Genomic DNA, 27,537 nt, shown 5'->3' with positions numbered 1-27,537 from the left:
TAGTAGTAAGTAGTAAATAAAGTCAAAGCCAGTGATGTGATTACACAAGTACAAACTCCCAAAATACACCTCAAAATCAAAGCCCAAGGTACATTTTACTCATGCACAATACAGCATAGTTTAGTAAATGCCATCAAATAGCCTGTAAAGTCTGAGAATGCGCATCATATGTCCCCTTTAAATGTGTACGGTTTCCTGTGGTGTTTTGTGTTTTGACGTACTAATTATTGACATCCAGGTGAGCGAGGGAACCTGATGCCCGGTGCGCGCTCCATGTCCCCGGCCTCTAAACACCGCCAGGAGAACCGTTCACCCAAACAGGAGAGTCGAGGGGGCCGCACGTCCGAACACGGTCGATCCAAGACTGGCGAGGGGTCGATCTCGGCCGGCGACGCCCTCATCCTGCGGTCCGATACGGCCAAACTGCGCTCTGACTCTCACAGCCGCTCTCACTCGCCTAATCACAACACTCTCCAGGCCTTGAAGTCAGACGTAAGAACGTCGGGACATCGGGCCGAGTCGCCCAACGCTGGGTCTCGCTCGTCCTCTCCGAAACAAAAAGGTACGTCCTCATCGGGGAGGTCCAGTCCTTCCAGCACCCCCACCCAGAACTCCTCTTCATACGACAAGAACCTCCCACCAAAGGTTAGCCCCTCATCCAAATCCCGGCTTGAACCGCCCAGAGAGAGATCTAAGTCCGATTCGTACACTCTGGACCCAGACACGCTTAGAAAGAAGAAGATCCCTCTTACAGAGCCATTGAGGGGCCGGTCCACCTCCCCTAAACCAAAATTATCTCCAAAAGACCCAAATCAAGGCGTGATCGGTAATGTGGAAAACCGCGTTCCTTCCCCACATGTGACCCAAGAAAACCTGCACAGCGAAGTAGTTGAGGTGTGTTCCTCAAGCGCTCTACTCTCCAATGACGAAGGAAATGATGAAAACCTGGAGATCCAGGATGGCGAGGAGGCCTCCTGCAAGGTGCACTTCAGCATCGGTAAAGCACCGGTGAAGGAGGAACTGGAGAGCCGATCTTCGCCCAAGGTGGGCCGCAAAAACTCCAGTAGGCATGCACGTCCAAAGAAGGACAAATCGGGTCCTCTTTTTAAAGGCGAGAGCACGCAGAGGATCAGCGAGCCCGCCAAACAGGCTATGTCACCGTCAGTGGCCGAATGCGCACGGGCGGTATTCGCTGCTTTCTTGTGGCATGAAGGCATTGTCCATGACGCCATGGCCTGCTCGTCCTTCCTCAAGTTCAACCCGGACCTGACCAAAGAGCACGCGCCAATACGCAGCTCCCTCGGAGGGCAGGGCGCCGAGGAGAAGGAGAGCAAGCTCAAGAACCGCCACTCTTTGGAGATTTCCTCCGCGCTTAACATGTTTAACATCGCTCCGCACGGCCCTGACATCTCCAAAATGGGCAGCATCAACAAAAACAAGGTGCTGTCTATGCTGAAGGAGCCGCCACTGCCGGAAAAGTGCGAGGACGGCAAAGCGGACGCCGTCTCCTACGAAATGACTTCCCATCCGTCCATGAGGGCGAAGTCCATCCTGCCCCTTACTTTGCAGCATTTGGTGGCATTCTGGGAGGACATCTCCTTGGCCACCATCAAGGCCGCCACCCAGAACATGATCTTCCCCAGCCCGGGCTCCAGCGCCATCCTCAAGAAGAAGGAGCACGAGAAGGACGGTAAGAAGTCCAAGAAGGAGAAGAAGAAACGGGAAAAGGCAGAGGTGCGGCCCAGGGGGAATCTCTTCGGAGAGATGGCGCAGCTTGCCATGGGTGGGCCGGAGAAGGACACCATCTGCGAGCTGTGCGGGGAATCTCATCCTTACCCTGTCACCTACCACATGAGACAGGCTCATCCAGGTATGAAGACCTGTTGTTAGCATTCAAGGAGTAACATTCAAGGATTAACATCGTCCTCCTTTGTCATTTAGGCTGTGGCCGCTACGCTGGAGGCCAAGGGTACAACAGCATCGGTCACTTCTGTGGCGGCTGGGCTGGCAACTGCGGCGACGGAGGCATAGGGGGCAGCACTTGGTACCTCGTGTGTGATCGCTGCCGGGAGAAATACCTGAGGGAGAAGCAGACTGCAGCCAGGGAGAAGGTAGCTTATACATCTACCTCTTACTCCTGCATTGTCTTTTGATCTGGTGCTTTTCCAAAAACAAAGCCTGTCTAACATTATCAGTCCTGATCTCTGTTACTTGCCAGGTGAAGCAGTCAAGGAAGAAGCCTTTGCAGGTGAAGACCCCGAGGGCCCTGCCCACGATGGAGGCCCACCAGGTGATCCGGGCAAACGCGTTGTTCCTGCTGTCCCTCAGCAGCGCTGCCGAACCCAACATGCTGTGCCACCACCCTCCCCGGCCATTGCACTCCCAGCTACTACCCAGCCTTAAGGAGGGCGTGTCTGCTGAGCTTCCCAATAAAATGAGCTGCCTCTACCTGCAGACACTCGCCAGGTACCGCTAACATTCTAATCCAGATGCAATTATTGATAAAACCAAGCTATATTTGAGTATCTCCCATCTGTTCCTCGAGGCAACACACAGAGAACTTTGGCGCCTACCATGATGACAATCTCTTCCAAGATGAGATGCGGTATTTGCGATCCACGTCTGTTCCCGCGCCTTACATCTCGGTCACCCCGGACGCCTGTCCTAATGTGTTTGAGGAGCCGGAGAGCAACATGAAATCGATGCCACCCAGGTAGGTCATCTACAGGCTCAACTACTGTACTGACCTGAATTAATGATGGTACTGTATTTTTCCTAAGAAAACAAGTTGGAGCTTTTCTTCCTGTCACTCACACACACTCCAGTAACCCGGCAACATAGAGACCTACAGATAAAAATGTGTGTCAAAGGTTGTTTTGCTAACCTGGAATTGGGATGCTAGTTTTAAGATTTTGGGATGCTAGTTTTAAGATTTTAAGATTTTTAGATATTGGTAATTGATGACATCAAACAACATTGTCTTATATTTCTGTTGATACCGTACATCTTATACTTCTGTTGTAACTCCCAATCATACTTGCCAACCCTCCCGGATTTTCCGGGAGACTCCCGAAATTCAGCGCCTCTCCCGAAAACCTCCCGGGACAAATTTTCTCCCGAAAATCTCCCGAAATTCAGGCGTAGCTGGAGGCCACGCCCCCTCCAGCTCCATGCGGACCTGAGTCCGCTTTCCCCACAATATAAAGAACGTCTACAGTAAAGCAGTCCGTCTGCCGTAAACAGCAATGTTGTGACACTCTTAAACAGGACAATACTGCCATCTAGTGCATTTGATGAAAGCACTTTTGTGCGTGCCACACAGCAATGCATCATCAGAGAGGGTGTTCAAGCATGGTTAGAAAGATAGTGACAGAGAATAGAACAAGGATGGACAATTAAACCCTTAACTCAACAATGAGTAGATGAGTGTTATGTGTGTGTATATTTGTAAATAAATGAACACTGAAATTCAAGTATTTCTTTTATTTATATGTATATATATATATATATATATAGCTAGAATTCATTGAAAGTCAATTATTTCTTATATATATATATATATATATATATATATATATATATATATATATATATATCCATCCATGCATCCATCCATTTTCCACCGCTTATTCCCTTCGGGGTCGCGGGGATATATATATATTTATATATATACTGTATATATATATATATATGAAATACTTGACTTGGTGAATTCTAGCTGTAAATATACTCCTCCCCTCTTAACCACGCCCCCAACCGCACAGCAATGCATCATCAGAGAGGGTGTTCAGCATGGTTAAAAAGATAGTGACAGAGAATAGAACAAGGATGGACAATTCAACCCTTAACTCAACAATGAGTAGATGAGTGTTATATGTGTGTATATGTGTAAATAAATGAACACTGAAATTCAAGTATTTCTTTTATTTATATATATATATAAATAAAAATCTCCTGATGATTGAGGGAACCCCCTCATGAAACAGGCCTGTAGAGATGAAGTAGTCTTGTGATTTTTTTTCCCACACATACATATATATATATATATATATATATATATATATATATATATATAGCTAGAATTCACCGAAAGTCAATTATTTCTTATATATATATATATATATATATATATATATATATATATATATATATATATATATATATACATATATATACATCCATGCATCCATCCATTTACCACCGCTTATTCCCTTCGGGGTCGCGGGGATATATATATATATATATATATATATATATATATATATATATATATATATACTGTATATATATATATGAAATACTTGACTTGGTGAATTCTAGCTGTAAATATACTCCTCCCCTCTTAACCACGCCCCCGCCCCAACCACGCCCCCCGCACCCACCCCCCACCTCCCGAAATTGGAGGTCTCAAGGTTGGCAAGTATGCTCCCAATTAAATTGGTTGTCATTGTGTAATTACATGTTATCTGCCCCCTTTTAGTCTGGAGACCAGCCCCATCACAGACAGCGATACAGCCAAGCGCACGGTTTTCCAAAGGTCTTACTCGGTCGTCGCCTCCGAGTATGACAAGCAGCACTCGCCTTCTCCGGCCCGAGTCAAAGCCGTGCCAAGACGCCGCGTCCACAGCGGTGATGCGGGTATTCAACTTTCTCCATTGCACGTTTGTGAGGAATTTCAGCGCATAATGAGCCTGTCTTGTGTCCAGAGGTGGGCTCTTCACTGTTGCGCCACCCGTCTCCGGAGCTGTCCAGGTTGATCTCCGCTCACGGCTCCCTCAGCAAAGGGGAGAGGAACTTTCAGTGGCCCGTGTTGGCGTTTGTCATCCAGCATCACGACCTGGAAGGCCTGGAGGTGGCCATGAGGCATGCGCTTAGGAAGTCTGCCTGCCGGGTGTTTGCCATGGAGGTAAAGCAGTTATTTGAAATAGAGCAGCATGTGTCACTGGAAGAATATTTTGGAGGAGGTCTAATCACTTGCAGCTATTATAACATCCACTGCCAAAACTTGATATGATGTGCAAAGATCTGTGCCTGTACCGCATTTATGTGTATATTAGAGATGCGCGGATAGGCAATTATTTCATCCGCAACCGCATCACAAAAGTCGTCAACCATCCGCCATTCACCCGAACTAACATTTAATCAAAACCGCACCCGCCCGCCATCCGCCACCCGCCCGTTGTTATATATCTAATATCGACGATGCAAGGCATTAGTGAGGTTATAAAGCTTTTGCCTGTTAAAGAAAGGAGACTGATCCAATGCAGTACAGACATTCAATGCGTGCCACGCTGTCACGGCCCAGACGCACACCAGTGCGCAATCATCTGGGAGCCGCGCTGAGCGCACCTCCAAGCGCGCTCGCGCCACTCAAACTGCTGCAGGCAGCTGCGTTCACACATGCATCTGTAAGCCTTGTTTTAACATCCTGTGGCACTCTTCTGGGATCACGGCGGACGAAACTGCTCATGCTCAGGGTGTTTGTGGAGGTTCGGGGTTTTGCACAAATGTGATGCACCATGTTAGATGTCCCGGTTTTGTGACTGTCGTAGACATAAACAGCGTCGCAGCTCTTGCAAATCACGTAGCCAGCATTACTATCATCCTGATTTACAACCTCATAAAAACGAGTCCACGCTGAACTTTTCTGGCCTTTTTTTCCCCTGGTCTTTAGTATTCCCTTTTTTAGTTTGTCGCGTACCACGTTTGCTGCCGGCGTTGCCATCTTTTTTTTTTTTCTTCTTCTGTTGTGGCGTGCTGCAGGTGCCTGCTCATTTTCCGTATGTGGGTAACAACATTTAACTATGTATATATATTTCCCAATTGGTTTAACTGCCACCCGCCTGAATCTATTTAAAATCTAATTTTTTTTAATTTCAACCGCCCGACCCGACCCGCGGATAAAATCTAATTTTTTTTTTATTTCAACCGCCCGACCCGCGGATCATCCGCGGACTCCGCGGTTGTGTCCGCAAACCGCGCATCTCTAGTGTATATATATATATATATATATGTATATATATATATATATATGTATATATATATATATATATATATATATATATATATATATATATATATATATACATATATACATGTACATATATATATATATACACACATATATATACTGTATATCTGTTCAAACTTGCCAATCAATGATAGGTATGCCTATCAATGTCAGTTAATCAATTTGCATTAGCTCCAGCGTTGACACAAAGTTCTATTTGGACTCTTTGATGCTCTACTAATAACACGTCTATTCAATTAATTTCCTTGTTAAAATGCTGCTATTCAACGGTTGGTGTGTGTTGGTTAGACTTGCCGTCAGAGATGGGTTCCGTTCACATTTGAACTGATACATTACTGATACAGTACCTGGGAATCGATACCGGTACTTAACGGTACCAATTTTCTGTACTTTTGTGTGTGTTGATAGCTATTAGTTCTTTGTGATAATAAAATGTAATTTCTTATTGCAGAATTTAAAAAAAAGGCTGATTAGAACTGCTGTCCAGTTGTTATATCTTGTTTTATGGTGACATTTCTGAGTTTCAATTACAGTTGCAAGTCCATGAGTCTACTGATGACAGTAGTGTATGTTTATGGTGTGTTTTTTGTGTTTTGTTGCGTCGTAAAAATGGTTAATATTGTAAGTATTGTACTTGATAAGCACCAGCTCTTTGATTGTAACATGCCTCTTCGTTGTAGTTTTCATTAACACATTTGTAGGTGTTAAAATTGCCATGTAAAATCGCTAATGCTTATAGTAACATGCCTAAAGCCAAGCCAATGTATATTAGCAACAAGCTGGTGCATTTTTTTGAAGAATGGAGCTTTACTTTACTTACATTGGAGCATGTCTATGAAGGTTCTCATTCATCCAGGTCATTGTCATCTCAGGGCGTTCAATCGATCGCAACTGGACTGCTTGGTTTGTCTTCAGCGGCAAAACGTCTTCCAAGACAAACCAAAGCAGTCCTGTTGCGATCGATTGAACGTCCTGAGATTACATTTAAGCGTTTTTTTGAGTCAATTTCAACTTTACCTAGAGGTAGTTTGGCTGACTCCGCTCTCAGTGCTGCTGTAGTGATCGCTAAGTTCCGAAGTGCAAAGAGCTGACTTCGTCGGAAACTGGGTATGACGTAAGTAGTGAATTATGGCACCCTCATATTTTATGTGAATCGGTGCCTGGTAGGACCAGCGTGGACCAGCGGGTCAGCGTGGACCAGCGGGTCAATGTCAAAAAAGCACTAGATTTGGTACACATCCCTACTTGCCATACAGTTTCACAACTCCTTTTTTTTCTCCTTACGACTATTACAACATTGGTTCTTATTGGTCTCAACATCCTTGTTAAAAAATTCAGATCTTTTTCTTTATCAAACCTGCTCTGTGTCCGCCCTGAGATCGGTAGGTCGTGAGTCATACCAAAGACTATAAAAATGGGAGCCATTACCTCCCTGCTTAACACTCAGCATCAAGGGTTGGAATTGGGGGTTAAATCACCAAAATGATTCCCGAGCGCGGCCACCGCTGCTGCTCACTGCTCCCCTCACCTCCCAGGGGGTGAACAAGGGGATGGGTCAAATGCAGAGGTTAATTTCACCACACCTAGTGTGTGTGTGACTATAGGTGGTACTTGAACTTTTAACTTGAATGCACCAGTGTTTATGTTGTCCTCTGTGTCGCCGTCAGGCTTTCAATTGGCTGCTCTGCAACGTGATCCAGACCACTTCCCTGCATGACATCCTGTGGCATTTTGTAGCCTCTCTCACGCCATCTCCTTTTGAACCCGAGGACGAGGAAGACGACGAGAACAAGGGAAACAAAGAGAACCTTGAACAGGTGATGGTTTGTTGGCTTAATTTTTTAGGGGGGGGACTATTGTTGCTTATTGTGTGTCTTGTCACAGGAACGAGTCCTCGGCGTGTGCGAGCACCCTCTGTCCGACATCGTCATTGCCGGGGAGGCAGCTCACCCGCTCCCTCACACCTTCCACCGCCTCCTGCAGACCATCTCTGACCTTATGATGTCACTTCCTAGTGGAAGCTCGCTCCAGCAGATGGCGCTGAGGTACCGTCACCTATTCTTTGAGCTGTTTTTCACGCCTGACAGGTTGTGGTAGCATCTTGTTTCTCGCTGTCCTAGGTGCTGGAGTCTCAAGTTCAAGCAGTCGGATCATCAATTCCTGCACCAGAGCAATGTTTTCCACCACATCAACAACATACTGTCCAAGTCCGATGATGGAGACAGCGAGGAAAGCTTCAACATCAGCGTTCAGTCAGGCTATGAAGCCATCAGCCAGGCAAGAATATACTGCAGCAGAAATATTCTTGTTGCTGACAACATTCTCTAAGTTGATGCGTCTTCACCAATAGGATATGTGCCTGGTGACCTGCCTGAAGGACCTGACCAGTGTGGTGGACATGAAGACGTCCAGCCGTCCCGCTATGATTGGCAGCCTCACGGACGGTTCCACGGAGACCTTTTGGGAGTCCGGAGACGAGGACAAGAACAAGACCAAGAGCATCACCATCAGCTGTGTGAAAGGCATCAATGCCTCCAACGTGTCTGTTCACGTAGACAACTCCAGAGACATCGGGGTAAGGGAAAAACAGCAGCAAAAAAAACACAACGGTGTGTTCAAGGGACATGGGGTCATTATTTGTCTTCTGTCCACCGCAGAACAAAGTGACATCTGTGACATTCCTGTGTGGAAAGGCTATGGAAGACCTTTGCAGGATTAAACAGGTGAGTTGAGTCATTCACTCAAATGTTGGAAGAGGAGGTCTTTATTTAGACAATGTATTTTTGTGTTATTTAATGTTGTTTTTATTAATAATAATTAAAATAAATGTGTATACTAGAGATGCGCAGTTTGCGGGCACAACCGCGGAGTCCGCGGATTATCCGCGGGTCGGGCGGTTGAAATTAAAAAAAATTAGATTTTATCCGCGGGTCGGGTCGGGCGGTTGAAATTAAAAAAAAAAAGATTTTAAATAGATTCAGGCGGGTGGCAGTTAAACGAATTCGGAAATATATATACATAGTTAAATGTTGTTACCCACATACGAAAAACGAGCAGGCACCTGCAGCATATGCCACAACAGAAGAAGAAGAAAAAAAAAAGATGGCAACGCTGGCAGCAAACGTGGTACGCGACAAACTAAAAAAGGGAATACTAAAGACCAGGGGAAAAAAAGGCCAGAAAAGTTCAGCGTGGACTCGTTTTTATGAGGCTGTAAATCAGGATGATAGTAATGCTGGCTAAGTGATTTGCAAGAGCTGTGACGCTGTTTATGTCTACGACAGTCACAAAACCGGGACATCTAACATGGTGCATCACATTTGTGCAAAACCCCGAACCTCCACAAACACCCTGAGCATGAGCAGTTTCGTCCGCCGTGATGCCAGAAGAGTGCCACAGGATGTTAAAACAAGGCTTACAGATGCATGTGTGAACGCAGCTGCCTGCAGCAGTTTGAGTGGCGCGAGCGCGCTTGGAGGTGCGCTCAGCGCGGCTCCCAGATGATTGCGCACTGGTGTGCGTCTGGGCCGTGACAGCGTGGCACGCATTGAATGTCTCTGCTACATTGGATCAGTCTCCTTTCTTTAACAGGCAAAAGCTTTATAACCTCACTAATGACTTGCATCGTCTATATTAGATATATAACAACGGGTGGGTGCGGGCGGGTGCGGTTTTGATAAAATGTTAGTTCGGGTGGATGGCGGATGGGTGACGACTTTTGTGATGCGGTTGCGGATGAAATAATTGCCTATCCGCGCATCTCTAGTGTATGCACAATAAACTTTCAGTGGTGTCAGAAGTGGGATGTTAGCATCTGTGGCCATGGTCAAAATAAAAATATGGTTTACAATCTAATAGATTGAGGGTATTACTACTACTACTACTTAAACATATGTGATAAATGGTGTCAGAAGTGGGATTACTGTGACCGTCAACTGGTTTGTCAGGTATTCGGGTCAGGTAGGACGTTAACCAACATGTGGTCATTTTACAAGTTTTCAACCCGATAGACTTGCGGTCCGACTTTTACGTCAAGTGGTGTCAGAAAGGGGATGTCCGCTATTTACCCATCTTTTTTTCTTTCTTTTTTTTTTTTACCCATTTTCAATCATGCTTTTTACCACAGCGAGAATCCTTAAGTGAGTTGAGTCATTAACTCAAATGTTGGAAGAGGAGGTCTTTATTTAGACAATGTATTTTTGTGTTATTTAATGTTGTTTTTATTAATAACAATTAAAATAAATGTGTATACACAATAAACTTTCAGTGGTGTCAGAAGTGGGATGTTAGCATCTGTGGCCATGGTCAAAGTAAAAATATGTTTTTCAATCTAATAGATTGAGGGTATTACTACTACTACTACTTAAACATATGTGATAAATGGTGTCAGAAGTGGGATTACTGTGACCGTCAACTGGTTTGTCAGGTATTTGGGTCAGGTAGGACGTTAACCAACATGTGGTCATTTTACAAGTTTTCAACCCGATAGACTTGCGGTCCGACTTTTACGTCAAGTGGTGTCAGAAAAGGGATGTCCGCTATTTACCAATCTTTTTTTTTTTTTTTTTTTTTTTTTTTTTACCCATCTTCAATCATGCTTTTTACCGCAGCGAGAATTCTGAACGTAAACTCTTTTCGTCCCAGGTTGACCTCGACTCTCGTCACATGGGCTGGGTGACGAGTGAGCTCCCGGGCGGCGATCACCATGTGATCAAGGTGGAGCTGAAAGGACCGGAGAACACGTTGAGGGTGCGCCAAGTGAAGGTGCTGGGCTGGAAGGAGGGCGACAGCATCAAGATTGTGGGTCAGATCTCAGCCAGCATGGCCCAGCAGAGGAACTGTGAGGCTGAAACGCTGCGCGTGTTTCGCCTCATCACCTCGCAGGTTTGTCTTCCTTGGTTTTCGATGCTCTGTCAGGCTTGTGGCACTAAGATGTCTATTGTGGACACTTAGGTTTTCGGGAAGCTAATCTGCGGAGATGCAGAGCCCACCCCTGAGCAGGAAGAGAAAAACCTGCTTTCGTCTCCAGAAGGAGAGGAGAAGGTCTGCACTGAGAAGTTGTGCCACATACTTCTAAATGTAGCAAAGCCACCTAACTTGATTGAAATGTGTTGTTTAAAAGGTGCCGTCAGACGCAGACCTCAAAGAGCACATGGTGGGCATCATTTTCAGCAGGAGCAAACTGACCAACCTGCAGAAACAGGTCAGCTTGAAAAAAATCAGCATGATCAAGATTCCTCCGGATGAAAAATACATTACACTGTCTTTTTTTTTCTCTCCAGGTGTGCGCGCACATCGTCCAGGCCATCCGCATGGAGGCCACGCGCGTCCGGGAGGAGTGGGAGCACGCCATCTCCAGCAAAGAGAACGCCAACTCGCAGCCCAGCGACGACGATGCCTCCTCGGACGCCTACTGCTTCGAGCTGCTCTCCATGGTCCTGGCGCTGAGCGGCTCCAACGTGGGCCGCCAGTACCTCGCCCAACAGCTAACGCTCATGCAGGACCTGTTCTCGCTGCTGCACACGGCCTCCCCGCGAGTGCAGCGACAGGTGGGCAACTACTTAGTATTAATGCAACTTTCGTGGCTTCTTTTCAGTCCTTCGGTGTTTCTACTGTGTTAGGTGACAAATGTCAAAAGTAACTTTCAGGAGGATGCCAGTAAACCCTCGTTTCAGTGTCAATTGCTTTTGGGGATACGAATTTGGTAAATTAATTTCCGCAAAGTTTGAAATATAAATCAAATATTTTCATAGCTAGATCATTAAAACAACTGTTTATGACCTTCTAATCACAGTGGAAACTCGATTTATGACCTTAACTGGCTCTCAAACAGGGTTCGTAAATGTAAAACTTAGTATAGTGAAGCAAATTTCTCCATAAGAAACAATGTAAATATTAATAGCGGTTTATATTTAAGTCATACTTGCCAACCTTGAGACCTCCGATTTCGGGAGGTGGGGGTAGGGTGTGGGGTGGGCGTGGTCGGGGTGGGACGGGGGCGTGGCTAAAAGGGGAGGAGTATATTTACAGATAGAATTCACCAAGTCAAGTATTTCCTATATATATATATATATATATATATATATATATATATATATATATAGGAAATACTTGACGTTCAGTGATATCTAGCTATATATATATATATATATATACATATATATATATATACATATATATATATATATATATATATATATATATTTATTTTATTATATATGTATATATATATATTTTTTTTAAATTTTTTTATTTTATTTTTTTATTTTATATATATATATATATATATATATATAAAATAAATACTTGAATTTCAGTGTTCATTTATTTACACATATACACACACATAACACTCATCTACTCATTGTTGAGTTAAGGGTTGAATTGTCCATCCTTGTTCTATTCTCTGTCACTATTTTTCGAACCATGCTGAACACCCTCTCTGAGCATTGATGTGTGGCACGCACAAAAGTGCTTTCATCAAATGCACTAGATGGCAGTATTGTCCTGTTTAAGAGTGTCACAACATTGCTGTTTACGGCAGACGAACTGCTTTACGGTATACAAAAAAGTGACTGCTGTTGTTGTGTGTTGTTGCCACGCTGGGAGGACGTTAATGAAACTGCCTAACAATAAACACACATAAGAAACCAAGAACTCGCCCTCCATCATTCTATAATTATAACGTGATTGGGCAGGTATGCTTTTTTATATTGTGGAGGACTTGAGTCCGCCTGAATTTCGGGAGATTTTCGGGAGAAAATTTGTCCCGGGAGTTTTTCGGGAGTGGCGCTGAATTTCGGGAGTCTCCCGGAAAATCCGGGAGGGTTGGCAAGTATGATTTAAGTGAAGGTGTGTACACTTTGAACACAATATAAAGTGCTACGCAGTACTGTATATCAAACAGACATACTGTAACAACGGGGTGATGGATCAACTTTCTCTTTATTAACAAGCCAAAACAACAACAAGCTGTTGTCATCTGTATGTGTTGCTTTGCCAACACACGCACACACAAATAAATCCCTTTGTTGCCCTCACAAACTATTAGAAATCACAAAAATCTTTTAACAACTATATTGCTACAATAATAAACATTTAAAAAAGGAAAATCCACTTACATTAACTTCGCAAAAGAGGAGCTGATGAAAAAAGAAATATATATATATATACATACAGTTTATATATCTATGTACACATACATACATATATATATATATATATATATATATATATATATATATATATATATATATATATATATATATATATATATATAGTGAACAAAAATATAAACGCAACACTTTTGTTTTTGCTCCCATTTTTCATGAGCTGAACTCAAAGATCTAAAACTTTTACTATATACACAAAATACCTATTCCTCTCAAATATTGTTCACAGATCTGTCTAAATCTGTGTTAGTGAGCGCTTCTTCTGTGCCAAGATAATCCATCTCACCTCACAGGTGTGGCATATCAAGAGGCACACATACAAATATACATTATAAAATCAATAAGAAAACGGGAGCTCTAATTTGGGAGTCTGAATTAGGATCAGAAGTTCCTATACAAACATTGCGCACTCACGTCGCCTTTTTGTATTGATTACTGCAGCTGTGCACTGGATTCATTCACAAATACAAACTACAACTCGCAAACACTTTAGAGTTAGGCTCCACCATCAGAATGTGTACTTAAACTTATAAAGATCACATGGATATTATTCAGTGAGTTGATTCACCAAAACTAACCTGTGAGACAGGAGGAAAAAGCACACAGGACGTTTCAATTGTTCACAGACTGGTCGCGCTCATCAGAATGACAAGACACTTCCGGTCTGCAGGTGATAGCATTCAATTGGGAAGAAACGCCCTACTGCCCCCTACTGACCAATGTGAATACTGATAAATGTGTAATGACAGCTCCAAAAACGAATTCAAACCACAAAATAAAATAAATAAATCAACACAAAAATGTGACACATTATGGGTGGGTCACATATGCATGTACAGTAGATGGCAGTATTGTCCTGTTTAAAAGTGTCACAACATTGCTGTTTACGGCAGACCAACTGCTTTACGGTAGACGAAGACTTGACTGCTGTTGTTGTGTGTTGTTGCCGCGCTGGGAGGACGTTAATGAAACTGCCTAACAATAAACCCACATAAGAAACCAAGAACTCGCCCTCCATCATTAGCTGTTTATATTGTGGGAAAGCGGACGTGTGAACAGGCTGTCAGCACGTCACTCAGGTCCGCATGGAGCTGGAGGGGGCGTGGCCTCCAGCTCCGCCTGAATTTCGGGAGATTTTCGGGAGAAAATTTGTCCCGGGAGGTTTTCGGGAGAGGCGCTGAATTTCGGGAGTCTCCCGGAAAATCCGGGAGGGTTGGCAAGTATGGGTTATGGTACAATACACTTGTTACACCTAGAAATCCAATGTTTTCTATTTTGGCAGGGATGTACTGTATTGTCACATCATTCTGACTGCTTGTTCGCGCCCTATTCCAGGTGACGTCGTTGCTCCGCCGCGTCCTTCCCGAGGTGACGCCAGTGCGACTGGCCAGCATCATCGGCGTGAAGTCCCTGCCGCCGGCGGACATCAGCGACATCATCCACTCCACGGAGAAGGGTGACTGGAACAAGCTTTGCATCCTGGACATGTTCCTGGGCTGCATCGCCAAAGCCCTCACCGTGCAACTGAAGGCCAAAGGCACCACCATCTTGGGCACGGCCGGTACGGCTGCGGGCAAAGGTGTCACCACCGTCACCCTCCCCATGATCTTCAACTCCAGCTACATCCGGCGAGGGGAGAGCCACTGGTGGATGAAAGGCTCGACTCCTCCTCAGATTGCGGAGATCATCATCAAACTGGTCAAAGACATGGCAGGAGTAAGCTACTTCCTGTCTAATAATTCTCAAATCTGGACCACACTTGTAACGGATCCCATTTTGTTTACAGGGTCACCTTTCAGACGCGTGGTCACGGGTCACCAAAAACGCAATAGCCGAAACTATCATAGCGCTCACCAAAATGGAGGAGGAGCATCGCTCGCCAGTACGCTGCATCGCTACCACAAGGGTATGCCATGAAGCCGCTTCCTTGACCTGTCTAGAAGCGTTATTCTTCTTCTATGGTATTGTCTTATTAGCAGTCGCTATTTTCTTTTCTATCTGTGCCAGCTGTGGTTGGCGTTAGCTTCCCTGTGTGTGCTGGACCAAGACCATGTGGACAGGCTGTCCTCTGGTCGCTGGATGGGCAAAGATGGACAGCAGAAGCAAATGGTGAGATGAGTTTATTGTGTGAACACCCCCAAAAAAAATCATCTATTTATTATTATTCCGCCGCAAAAATTTGGCGCGCTCCACAGCTCACAGTTTTCATCTGATCAGAACCGTTCCAGTATCAAAACGTTCGGCTAGGCCGGGAATCGTGAGCTCCCCAAAAATATCGTAGATTACCCAGAGTTACCGGTTTTCCAGGACATTACTTACTTACTTACTTAGTCCTCTTGCACTTCAGGGTGCGTAGAGCCGACCATAGCAACCAGGTCTCTCCATCTGGGTCTGTTGTGGGCAAGGTGTTGAGCTTGTGTCATAGTCACATTGCAGGCCTTAAGGTCCTGGGCTAATACATCCAGCCAGCGAGTCCTGGAGGCGCCTCTAGGGCGTCTCCAGCCAGCGAGTCCTGGAGGTGCCTCTAGGGCGTCTCCAGCCAGCGAGTCCTGGAGGCGCCTCTAGGGCGTCTCCAGCCAGCGGGTCCTGGAGGCGCCTCTAGGGCGTCTCCAGCCAGCTCGCTGCGGGTTGAAGTCCAGGATTTTGCGCGTGGGGTGTTCCCCCGGCAGGCGGATGACATGGCCATACCAGCGCACTCGCCGCATTGCTGCGAGGCGAGAGGCTGGGAGCTGTTGGGTTAGCTCTCTTAGGGTCTTGTTGGTGACATGCTGGCTCCACTTGATGCCTTCTATCCTCCTGAGGACTCTGGAATCAAAGCCATCCAGCCTGGCCGCCAGGATGTTATTCAGCGGCCATGTTTCCGAGCCGTACAGAAGGACAGAGATGACAGAGGAATTGTAGACCCTCAACTTGGTGTCCCGAGATATGTGCCGGTGTCGCCACAACGGTCTCCACAGGGACTGCATGACGGAGGCTGCAAGGGCGCGACGGCGGTCCACCTCTCGTTTGAGGTCGCCGGTGTTGGTGACTGTCAAGCCGAGGTATCTGACGGTAGGGACAAAGTGGACAGGGGTATCCTCAAATAAGAAGGGTGGTGGGTCTGGTCCATCGCCGATATGCATGAGTTCGGTTTTGGACCAGCTGATTTTCAGGCCGAGCTGTTTGGTCTCCTCCTCAAACACACCGAGGGCCTCCCTGAGCTGGTCAGCGGTCTCACTGAACAGGGTGGTGTCATCGGCGTATTCGAGGTCCTTTAGGGTGTAGTTTCCAAGTGACACCCCGGGGACTCGCACACAGACTCTGGACATCAGGTGGTCGATGACACAGTTAAATAGTTCTGGTGCGGCAACACAGCCTTGCCTGACCCCGCTGTTGATGGGGAACCACTCAGAGTCTTTACAGTTCACACACACACAGCTTTCTGCACCCTGATACAACTGCTGAAAGAGTGTGGTGATTTTAGTTGGGACTCCGAGGGACTTCAGGATGTTCCAGAGGGACCCGTGGTCCACAGTGTCGAAGGCAGCCTTAAGGTCAATGAAGGCAATGTAGAGGTGCCGGTCCTTTCTGAACTCCCGGGCCTTTTCTATTAAGAGCCGGATGGCTGAGATGTGATCCGTGGTGGAACGATTGGGCATGAAGCCGGCCTGTTCTTGGTGGCGTCTGCTTCTGGTTGCAGGTAGAGCTCGGGTGAGTAATATGCGGGTAAAGAGTTTACCGGGGATGGAGAGGAGTGTGATCCCTCTATGGTTGCTGCAGGTCTGCTGGTCTCCCTTATGCTTCCAAAATGGTAGTATAATGCCCCGCCTCCAGTCATCAGGCAGCGACTCAGAGACCCACACATGGTTGATGATCTGTGTGAGCCAGAGGATGATGTTGTCTCCTCCGGCCTTCAGCATCTCTGCTGTGATGGTACATAAGCCAGGGGCTTTTCCATTCTTGAGTTTCGTTAGGGCTGCTCTGACTTCAGCTGGAGAGACAGGGGCGGTGGAGCAGTCCGGGATTGTGGTGGTGTGGGCGGTAGGGGTGGGGTCTTCCGGGGCAGGGGGATGGTTGAGGAGCTCGCTGAAATGCTCCTTCCAGGACATTTTGCTCATTGAAAATGAATGGGCCATTTTTCAAACAATTCCCACATTTCTCAAGCAATTCGAACCGTTCCACTATCCACACACTACTCTCCCCTTGGACAATCAAACTACCATTTTCCAAGTTAAAAAAATGCCACGAATTCCTACAATTCCCGGTTTTCCAAAGTCCTATTTTTGACCTCTTCCTGGAAAGATTTCACAGTCCACATTTTTCAACCGTTTTTTTTACCATTCCTCTATAAGTTTTTTTCAAATTCCAGGTTTTCCCGAAATTCCTACGTCAACATATTCCAACTGATTCCAAAAGTTCCAACACCAACCCGGTTATATCATGCTCAGTGGCCTAGTGGTTAGAGTGTCTGCCCTGAGATGGGTAGGTTGTGAGTTCAAACCCCGGCCAAAGACTATAAAAATGGGAGCCATTACCTCCCTGCTTGGCACTCTGTGTCAAGGGTTGGAATTGGGGGTTAAATCACCAAAATGATTCCCGGGCACGGCCACCACTGCTGCTCACTGCTCCCCTCACCTCCCAGGGGGTGAGGGTGATAGGTCAAATGCAGAGGATAAGATCACCACACCTAGTGTGTGTGTGTGACGATCAGTGGTACTTTAACTTTTTTAAATTTAATCTAGGACAATTGTGCAAATATATATATTTTCCAAAATTCCCGTTTTTTTTTTAAATTCCCAAATATCCAGGAAATTCACGTTCAAATTGAATGGACATGTTCATAGTTCTATAATCCCCTGTATACTCAACATTTTGAGCCATTTTTAAACCCAATTCCGACCTTTAAACCATCCACCCACGCTATCCATCCATCCATCCATTTTCTACCGCTTGTCCCTTTTGGGGTCGCGGGGGGTGCTGGAGCCTATCTCAGCTGCATTCGGGCGGAAGGCGGGGTACACCCTGGACAATTCGCCACCTCATCACAGGGCCAACACAGATAGACAGACAACATTCACACACTAGGGACCATTTAGTGTTGCCAATCAACCTATCCCCAGGTGCATGTCTTTGGAGGTGGGAGGGGCCTATCCCCAGGTGCATGTCTTTGGAGGTGGGAGGAAGCCGGAGTAGAACCCACGCAGTCATGGGGAGAACATGCAAACTCCACACAGAAAGATCCCGAGCCCGGCATTGAACTCAGGACTAGGGCTGCAGCTAACGATTATTTTTCTATCGATTAATCTATAGATTATTTTTTCGATTAATCGGTTAATCTATAGATTATTTTTTTCGATTAATCTATAGATTATTTTTCCTTTTACCGATTTTTTTTAAAATTTAAAATGAAGAGGAAAAAATAAATGTAGGCCAGTTTTTTCAAAAGGCATGGCTTTTATTTACAAAAAAAAAAGTATGGCCACTCAGTCAACATTGACAACAACATGACAAAATATTCTGTAACAATGTAAACATTTAAAACTTTTAACATTTAACAAAATTAAAAGTAGCTTATTTGCTTTTTAATGTGCAAATATAAAAGTAAACATCCAGTGCAAATCTTAATATTCTGGAATAGTATAAGCATTTCAAAAGTAAAAGTATTGCTTATTTTGCTCTAAAATGTGCAAAAATAAAGATAAACATCCAATACAAAAAAGTGCAAAACGGAAATATTCTGTAACAAGTGTAAACATTTCAACAAAAGTAAAAGTATTGCTTATTTGCTAAAATGTGCAAAAATAAAGCTAAACATCCAATACAAAAAAGTGTACAGTGTAAACATTTCAACAAAAGTAAAAGTATTGCTTATTTTGCTTAATAACACAACAATGATAGTATGATTAAAGTGAAAGTGAATTGTTGGTTTGTACATAGTATATGTAACTGTTAATGTTGTAAAAGGTATTTGCACAACTAATTAACGTTAGCATTTGTGACACGTCTTGTGCCGTGGGGTTCTTTCAGGACCGACAGACTGAACGCCAGACGGCTTTGCCAGGTTTACAATCTTTTAATTTTACACAAAGTCTTTTCTCTTCCAACTGCGCGGATCGCGCACCTGGGCACGATTGCGGCGTCGCTCCCGGCGCGCCCCGCCTCGCCGCTCGCTCGCCGCCGTTGCCTCTCCACAGCGTTAAAGAGGAGCGCGTCTTTGTAAACACTGAACAGGCACGCCAAACGCGCCTCTCAGAGCGAAACGGTGCTTTAGTTTATGAATTTACAATGCAGATACAAATGACACATTCATGTTTTTGTGTAATAATGACAACGTATACGCACGCGGACGATTGACTTGTTGATGGTGATGGCAAGAACGCTGTCGGGGGTTTTCTTTTCAAATGTTCGTTCATAGCCGTTGTGCTGCTATGATAGGCCATTTCCGCTCGACACAGTGTGCATACAACAACATTATTAGGCCGTTTATTGAAATACTCCCACACTTTTGACGACTTTTGGCGTGCTTTTTTCCCCTCGCTCGCATCGTCTGCTTTGCGCTCTGCCATGTCAGTAGTGTGACGTAAATATGCGACGCGCCGACGCACAAAAACGGCGTCGACGTATTTACGTAACCGATGACGTCGACTACGTCGACGCGTCATTTCAGCCTTAGTTGTGAGTTCAAACCCCGGCCAAAGACTATAAAAATGGGAGCCATTACCTCCCTGCTTGGCACTCTGTATCAAGGGTTGGAATTGGGGGTTAAATCACCAAAATGATTCCCGGGCACGGCCACCGCTGCTGCTCACTGCTCCCCTCACCTCCCAGGGGGTGAGGGTGATAGGTCAAATGCAGAGGATAAGATCACCACACCTAGTGTGTGTGTGTGACGATCAGTGGTACTTTAACTTTTTTAAATTTAATCTAGGACAATTGTGCTAATATCAATATTTTCAAAAATTCCTGTTTTTTTTTTTAATCCCCAAATATCCAGGAAATTCACGTTCAAATTGAATGGACATATTCATAGTTCTACAATCCCCTGTATTCTCAACATTTTGAGCCATTTTTAAACCCAATTCCGACCTTTAAACCATCCACCCACGCTATCCATCCATCCATCCATTTTCTACCGCTTGTCCCTTTTGGGGTCGCGGACGGTGCTGGAGCCTATCTCAGCTGCATTCGGGCGGAAGGCGGTGTACACCCTGGACAATTCGCCACCTCATCGCAGGGCCAACACAGATAGACAGACAACATTCACACACTAGGGACCATTTAGTGTTGCCAATCAACCTATCCCCAGGTGCATGTCTTTGGAGGTGGGAGGGGCCTATCCTCAGGTGCATGTCTTTGGAGGTGGGAGGGGCCTATCCCCAGGTGCATGTCTTTGGAGGTGGGAGGAAGCCGGAGTACCCGGAAGGAACCCACGCAGTCATTAGATTAGATTAGATTAGATTTATTGGTCCCCTTGGGGAAATTCATTGTCACTGCCGTACATTTAAACACTAGACATTACACATCACACAAAAAAAAAATAACAAAAAGACATCATACATGACTAACACACATTTACAGGCTTGTCAGACAGGTCGGCCGGGCCTGCTGTTAAGGGCGGCTATAGCTGCAGGGATCAGGCTTTTCCTGAGGCGGGCCCTCCGGAATTTGATAGTTCTGTACCTGCGCCCTAATGGTAGTGGGATGATGTATTGGTGTAGTGGGTGAGTGATATCCTGAACTATTGTTTTTGCCAGTCGGGTGATGGACCTGTGGTTTATGTCTGAAATGTTGGGTGTGGGTAGGCCGATGATTTTAGCTGCTATGTTTGTAATGCGTGTGAGTTTGGTCCGGTTGGTTACAGAAAGCATGGTGAAAAAACATGTGGAACAGTACAGAAGGATGGGTTGAACAATGCTTTGGTAAAGTAATAACAGGAGATGAGGTGCAACGTATAGTCCTTTAAGTTTCCGGATGGCTGACAGTCTTTGTTGACTTCTTTTTTGAATGTCCGTGGTGTGTTGATCAAAGGTGAGTTTATTGTCCAAGTTTATGCCCAGGTATTTAAAAGTGTCAACTGTTTTAACTGTTTGTATGTTTATGATGATGGGGTTCTGAGGTGAGGGGGGGTTGAACCATATTTCTTTTGTTTTATTGACATTGATTTCCAGATAACTGGCTGTGCATGACTCTGTGAAATGTTTGACTGTGTTATGATAGTCCAGGATGGATTGACTGTTGGAGAGGAGTCATGGGGAGAACATGCAAACTCCACACAGAAAGATTGAACTCAGGACCTTCGTATTGTGAGGCACATGCACTAACCCCTGTTCCGGTTTTCCCGGAATGTTCTCCCCATTGACAATGAATGGGCATTAGACAATCTACTGAATATCCTACATTTCTTATCCGGATTGAACAGTTCCACCATCCACACACTCCGCTCACCCTGGACATTCAAGCCAGCCTGTTTCCGAACATTCCCTAATCACCTGAAATTACCAGGAATTTCCCCCTATTGAAAATGAATGGGCAATATACAGAACTATATATCCCATATTTCTCAATCGATTCGAATCGTTCCAACATCCATAAATCGGGTAAAAGTTGACAAAAATATGACATTTTGTCATTTTATCATGTTATGTGGGGTTTTTTTTTACACAAATTAAATGGGAGGAACCTACCCATCATTGCAAGAGTCTGCTTTTCTTCTTGTTCCACAGCCCATGTGTGACAACCACGACGACGGCGAGACGGCGGCCATCATCCTCTGCAACATGTGTGGCAACCTTTGCACTGACTGCGACCGCTTTCTCCACCTGCACCGACGCACACGCTCTCACCAGAGACAGGTCGGCAATTTACAGTTTATAGGTGTTCTTGAATTGAAGAGTTGGTGTTCAGCGGTTCTGATCCGATATCAGCAAACAACCTAGTATCGGATTACATCGGCTTGCATCTAAAAATCTCGCTTCGATACAAGCAGTCCTGCAGCGTGTTTACTTGTGCAGAGCTGGACAGCCAGTTAACATTTAAATGTCCTCTAGTTAGCACACAAAGTTGGTCTTTTCTTGTATTTTAGTGAAGTCATTTACAAAAGGTAAACATGGTTGGCTATATATAGGCTACGAGCAGCTACGCAACAGTTAAGGACACAAGCTAGACATAATAAGTAGGGCTGCGAATCTTTGGGTGTCCCACGATTCGATTCAATATCGATTCTTGGGGTCACGATTCGATTCAAAATCGATTTTTTCCCGATTCAACGCGATTCTCGATTCAAAAAGGATATTTTCCCGATTCAAAAGGATTGTCTAATCATTCAATACATAGGATTTCAGCAGGATCTACCCCAGTCTGCTGACATGCAAGCAGAGTAAAAAGCTTTTATAATTGTAAAGGACAATGTTTTATCAACTGATTGCAATAATGTACATTTGTTTTAACTATTAAATGAACCAAAAATGACTTATTTTATCTTTGTGGAAATATTGGACACAGTGTGTTGTCAAGCTTATGAGATGCGATGCAAGTGTAAGCCACTTTGACACTGTTGTTGTTTGTGGTTACCAGTAGGAAGAACCATGTCGAGCTGCATGAATAACTTGGCTTTAATAAAGACTTCAGGAGGACAGCAATTTTACATACGCACTGCATGAGAGAGTGGTAATAACTGATTCCCTGATGTGCACACCCTGGTGGTGTGTTCGAAAATTACAACAACAAAACAGTCATTTTACCAAATGATCTACAGACACTATTGTTCTTTTTTATAAATGTCTAATGATAATGTCAATGAGGGATTTTTAATCACTGCTATGTTGAAATTGTAACTAATATTGATACTGTTGTTGATAATATTCATTTTTGTTTCACTACTTTTGGTTTGTTCTGTGTGGTGTTTGTGTCTCCTCTCAATTGCTCTGTTTATTGCACTTCTGAGTGTTGCTGGGTCGGCTTTGCTTTTGGAATTGGATTGCATTGTTATGGTATTGCTGCGTATAGTTTTGTTGGATTGATTAATTTAAATTTAAATTAATTAAAAAAAAATAAAAAAATATATAAATAAATACAAATAAAAATAAATCCATTTTTTTAAAATGAGAATCATTCTGAATCGCACAACGAGAGAATCGCGATTCGAATTCGAATCGATTTTTTCCCACACCCCTAATAATAAGTATCCCTAATTTAACAATATGGCTGACTAAAATATGACATATGTCATTATAAACAAGTATCGAATAAATATAGTTGCATTTTACTAACACAGGAAAAGTCTCCAAAGCAGAAAAAGTGTATTAGAAAGTATCCAGTAACAAACGTGTCCACATCATTCAGCTAACTGCATCGTGAGCTTGAAGGGGTCATATTGCTGGGTTGCGATCACGTGACCTACAGGCACTTCCAGGTTTCAGGTGGAGGGCAAGACTTCCATTAAGCTACTGTTTATTCACCTACATCAGTGCAGACTTTGAAAGGTTTAGAGCAGTGTTTCTTACCCTGTCTTAGGGCCCCCTAAATGTGTTTCTCAGCTGTGGTCCGTGTGGGCCGCCACGGTACTCAGTTGTAATACACTTTTCCACCACTTGTGGCAGTAATGACAATGTTAAACAAGTCCGGAGCAAAAGTCATAGAGAAGTTTCTTAAGCGCAAACATTATGACTAAAGTGGTGACGCTGTATTTTCATTTGCAGGATTATAAAAGGATTATATAATACTGGTGTTATTTATTATTAATTTAGTTTGAATCTAGTACTGTGAAATTGTATGTACCGTATATTTCGGAGTATAAGTCGCACCTGTCGAAAATGCATAATAAAGAAGGAAAAAAACATATATAAGTCGCACTGGAGCCCGGCCAAACTATGAAAAAAACTGCGACTAATAGTCCGAAAAATACGGTAAATGTATTTTCATTAGTTTTTATTAATGCCTTCTTCTGCAGTATATTTGATTAGTATTTATTTTTGTATTCTTCCATCCATCCATGTTCTACCTCTTGTCCCTTTTGGGGTCGCGGGGCAGGGGGAGTGAGCCTATCCCAGCTGCATTTGGGCAGAAAGCAGGGTACACTCTGGTCAAGTCGCCACCTCATTGCAGGGCCAACATAGAGAGACAACATTCACAAGCGCATACCTGCCAACTACTCCGGTTTTCCCGTAATTAGTACGGTTTTCATCAACCTATTCCGGGTTACGGTTGCAGTGATAAAAAATACGGTTTTTCATTAATTTAAAAAAAAAAAGGGTGAAAACTACGCGAATTGCACCTTCTGCAGACAAGATTTTTCGATCGGACACGGAGGAATTAGCGATGTAAAAGACCACGTTGGGACAAAAAAACACAAGTCTAATGCCGTTGCTAGCGATACAAGTGGAAAACTTTCAACGTTTTTCGTCGCCCAAACAGATTCTTTGGATGTGATAAATGCCGAAGTTTTATTTACGGAGGCAATAATTGAGCATGGACTTCCAATCGCACTGGCTGATCACATGGGACAGTTAAATGTTTGTAATGCAACCTTTAAAAATCATTACGCGGTGATCGCGGTCCCAAAAATAAACTTTTCTTGCATGATAATGTCCAGAAAAACTCACTTTATATTACTATAGAGTCCTTTTAACGAATGAGTTTGATGGTTTATCACAAACCTTAAATGAAAGAAGTCCTTTGTTCTCCTGCACCATGCATGCGCTTTGGCCTTGCTTCGTGTTTGGTGCGCAATCCTGTCGGCTGTATTTCACAGCACGTCTTTGACAACTTGAAGTGGCATAAAACATTTAAAACAAAGGGGTTATAGGAACAATCACTTTCAGTGTTTTATGCCACTTCAAGTTGTCAAAGACGGTATGCTGGTGCCCGACTGCCACAAGTGGAACAAACATTTGAAACAAAGGGGTTATAGGAACAATCACTTTCAGTGTTTTATGCCACTTCAAGTAAACTTATCATAAAGTTACCATATCATTTTTGCAGTATGATCAATCTGATAGAATAAATTTGGATTTTAGCCACAAAAAGGTAATGACACCAATGTTATCTATTGGAATTGTTTAGTACTGTTATACTGTTAAAAGTGTTTATACTATTTATGCTTTCAAGTCCAAGTTGAAGAAATCCTGTTAAATGTTGACAGCATAACTACCAAAATACAGAAGTATGTCCTTAATATTTTTGCAGTGCTATTTCTGTTGAAAAGTTCAAATGATTACATTAGAGATGTGATGTGCCACTTTTCAAGTGTCTGATGGCTTACATTAATTTTCATTAATTTTTCATATTTTGAATTCTTTTGAAAGGCTTACAAAAAAACGACATTTGAATTGTAATTCCATGCTATTGACAGGACTATTAATTTTAATGAAGTTAGCTTACCATGTTTACAGTATGATAATTGTGATAGAAATGTGAATTTTAGGCACAGAATATTGTTTACAATTGAACAAGGCAGTAGATTATACAAGCTTGGACAGAAAGTTAATAATGACACCAATTTTTTTTTTAATGCAATTGTTTAGTACTGTTTTACCATTTGTTTACTGTAAAAAGTGTTTATACTTTCAATGAACAAATTGAAGTCTTGTGAAAGGTTGACAGGATAACTGGCATTAACTGTCAAAATAATTTCAAACTATTGAAGTTAGCTTACAGAATAAACATGTCAATCAACCCATATGATTTTTGCTGTAATATTTTTGTTTTGAAAAGTCACTGTGACTGATAGAAAAGTGATGGTTTTAGCAACATTTTAACCTGTCTGAATGCAATCAATCATTTTGCGTTGCCCTGGACCCTGGCTACTAGGTTTTTCTGATTTCAAAAGTTGGCAGGTATGACTATATATTTGATTAGTATTTATTTTTGTATTCTTCCATCCATCCATGTTCTACCGCTTGTCCCTTTTGGGGTCGCGGGGGAGGGGGAGTGAGCCTATCCCAGCTGCATTTGGGCAGAAAGCAGTGTACATAGAGAGACAACATTCACAAGCGGCATCGTTGTGGCTTGTGCAGCCCTTTGAGACACTCGTGATTTAGGGCTATATAAGTCAACTTTGAATGATTGATTGACATTCACATTCACCCACTAGGACCAATTTTAGTGTTATATTATTATTTTTTTCCTACATTTAAAACATAACATGTAATGGTGGCTCTTCGGTCAAAATTTTGCATAGATTTGATTTCACAGACCATCTTTAAGCCGCTTTCTGACACTCTTCAGGATGCGTCGTTTTGTGAACGGTCTTATTTACCTCCTCCAGGCCAAGCTCACTTCAACTGCGCCACTCCGTCAGCCATGTTGTAGTTTTTAGCGCTTCCATATCAAGTCCACTGACAGATATAAGTACGCTACTTTTTTATTCCAAAAGGCAACAAGCAGAGGTTTTTAGCATGCATGTGCATGTACAAGCCAGTCTGCACCACAACAAGAGGATAGATAAAAAGAAGGAACCAATTTACTACAACTGAATAAAAATGGCAGACTCGCGCAAAACTCTTTGTCTAAACCTCTACCATATATGGAGCTATCTGCTGACATAAGCAAGGCAAAATACGCCACCAAAGTCTCGAAAGCAAGTTTGGAAGAAGGCAAGATTCCATCCATCCATCCATCTTCTTCCGCTTATCCGAGGTCGGGTCGCGGGGGCAGCAGCCTAAGCAGGGAAGCCCAGACTTCCCTCTCCCCAGCCACTTCGTCCGGCTCTTCCTGTGGGACCCCGAGGCGTTCCCAGGCCAGCCGGGAGACATAGTCTTCCCAACGTGTCCTGGGTCTTCCCCGCGGCCTCCTACCGGTCTGACGTGCCCTAAACACCTCCCTAGGGAGGCGTTCGGGTGGCATCCAGACCAGATGCCCGAACCACCTCATCTGGCTCCTCTCCATGTGGAGGAGCAGCGGCTTTACTTTGAGCCCCCCCCGGATGGCAGAGCTTCTCACCCTATCTCTAAGGGAGAGCCCCGCCACTCGGCGGAGGAAACTCATTTCGGCCGCGTGTACCCGTGATCTTGTCCTTTCGGTCATAACCCAAAGCTCATGACCATAGGTGAGGATGGGAACGTAGATCGACCGGTAAATTGGGAGCTTTGCCTTCCGGCTCAGCTCCTTCTTCACCACAACGGATCGATACAGCGTCCACATTACTGAAGACGCCGCACCGATCCACCTGTCGATCTCACCATCCACTCTTCCCTCACTCGTGAACAAGACTCCGAGGTACTTGAACTCCTCCACTTGGGGCAAGATCTCCTCCCCAACCCGGAGATGGCACTCCACCCTTTTCCGGGCGAGAACCATGGACTCGGACTTGGAGGTGCTGATTCTCATCCCAGTCGCTTCACACTCGGCTGCGAACCG

General features: G+C 44.2%; 2 protein-coding genes across 20 annotated transcripts in view; both read left to right on the top strand.

The window, feature by feature from the left end:
• Positions 1–27,537, top strand: part of mycbp2 (MYC binding protein 2) — a 183,818-nt gene that overhangs the window by 140,124 nt on the left and 16,157 nt on the right. For all 19 annotated transcript variants that reach the window (XM_061970697.2, XM_061970705.2, XM_061970692.2 and 16 more), the window contains 19 exons: positions 239–1,870; positions 1,942–2,111; positions 2,219–2,466; positions 2,546–2,713; positions 4,481–4,638; positions 4,707–4,906; positions 7,699–7,848; positions 7,916–8,076; positions 8,152–8,308; positions 8,382–8,606; positions 8,689–8,754; positions 10,676–10,915; positions 10,985–11,074; positions 11,154–11,234; positions 11,314–11,580; positions 14,539–14,919; positions 14,990–15,109; positions 15,211–15,312; positions 21,906–22,034. In XM_061970697.2, coding sequence (XP_061826681.2) covers positions 239–1,870; positions 1,942–2,111; positions 2,219–2,466; positions 2,546–2,713; positions 4,481–4,638; positions 4,707–4,906; positions 7,699–7,848; positions 7,916–8,076; positions 8,152–8,308; positions 8,382–8,606; positions 8,689–8,754; positions 10,676–10,915; positions 10,985–11,074; positions 11,154–11,234; positions 11,314–11,580; positions 14,539–14,919; positions 14,990–15,109; positions 15,211–15,312; positions 21,906–22,034 — 4,745 coding nt within the window. The remainder of the gene's footprint in view (positions 1–238; positions 1,871–1,941; positions 2,112–2,218; positions 2,467–2,545; positions 2,714–4,480; positions 4,639–4,706; positions 4,907–7,698; positions 7,849–7,915; positions 8,077–8,151; positions 8,309–8,381; positions 8,607–8,688; positions 8,755–10,675; positions 10,916–10,984; positions 11,075–11,153; positions 11,235–11,313; positions 11,581–14,538; positions 14,920–14,989; positions 15,110–15,210; positions 15,313–21,905; positions 22,035–27,537) is intronic.
• Positions 19,214–27,537, top strand: part of uchl3 (ubiquitin carboxyl-terminal esterase L3 (ubiquitin thiolesterase)) — a 111,795-nt gene continuing 103,471 nt past the window's right edge. The window contains exon 1 of the mRNA XM_072914547.1: positions 19,214–19,243. The gene's annotated coding sequence lies outside the window, so the exon portion shown is untranslated. The remainder of the gene's footprint in view (positions 19,244–27,537) is intronic.

This window comes from Nerophis lumbriciformis, linkage group LG13 (assembly GCF_033978685.3).
Source record: "Nerophis lumbriciformis linkage group LG13, RoL_Nlum_v2.1, whole genome shotgun sequence".
In the NCBI taxonomy this organism is placed as follows: domain Eukaryota; kingdom Metazoa; phylum Chordata; class Actinopteri; order Syngnathiformes; family Syngnathidae; genus Nerophis; species Nerophis lumbriciformis.
The sequence above is the reverse complement of the archived record's forward strand: the minus strand, read 5'-3'. Positions and strand labels throughout refer to the sequence as shown.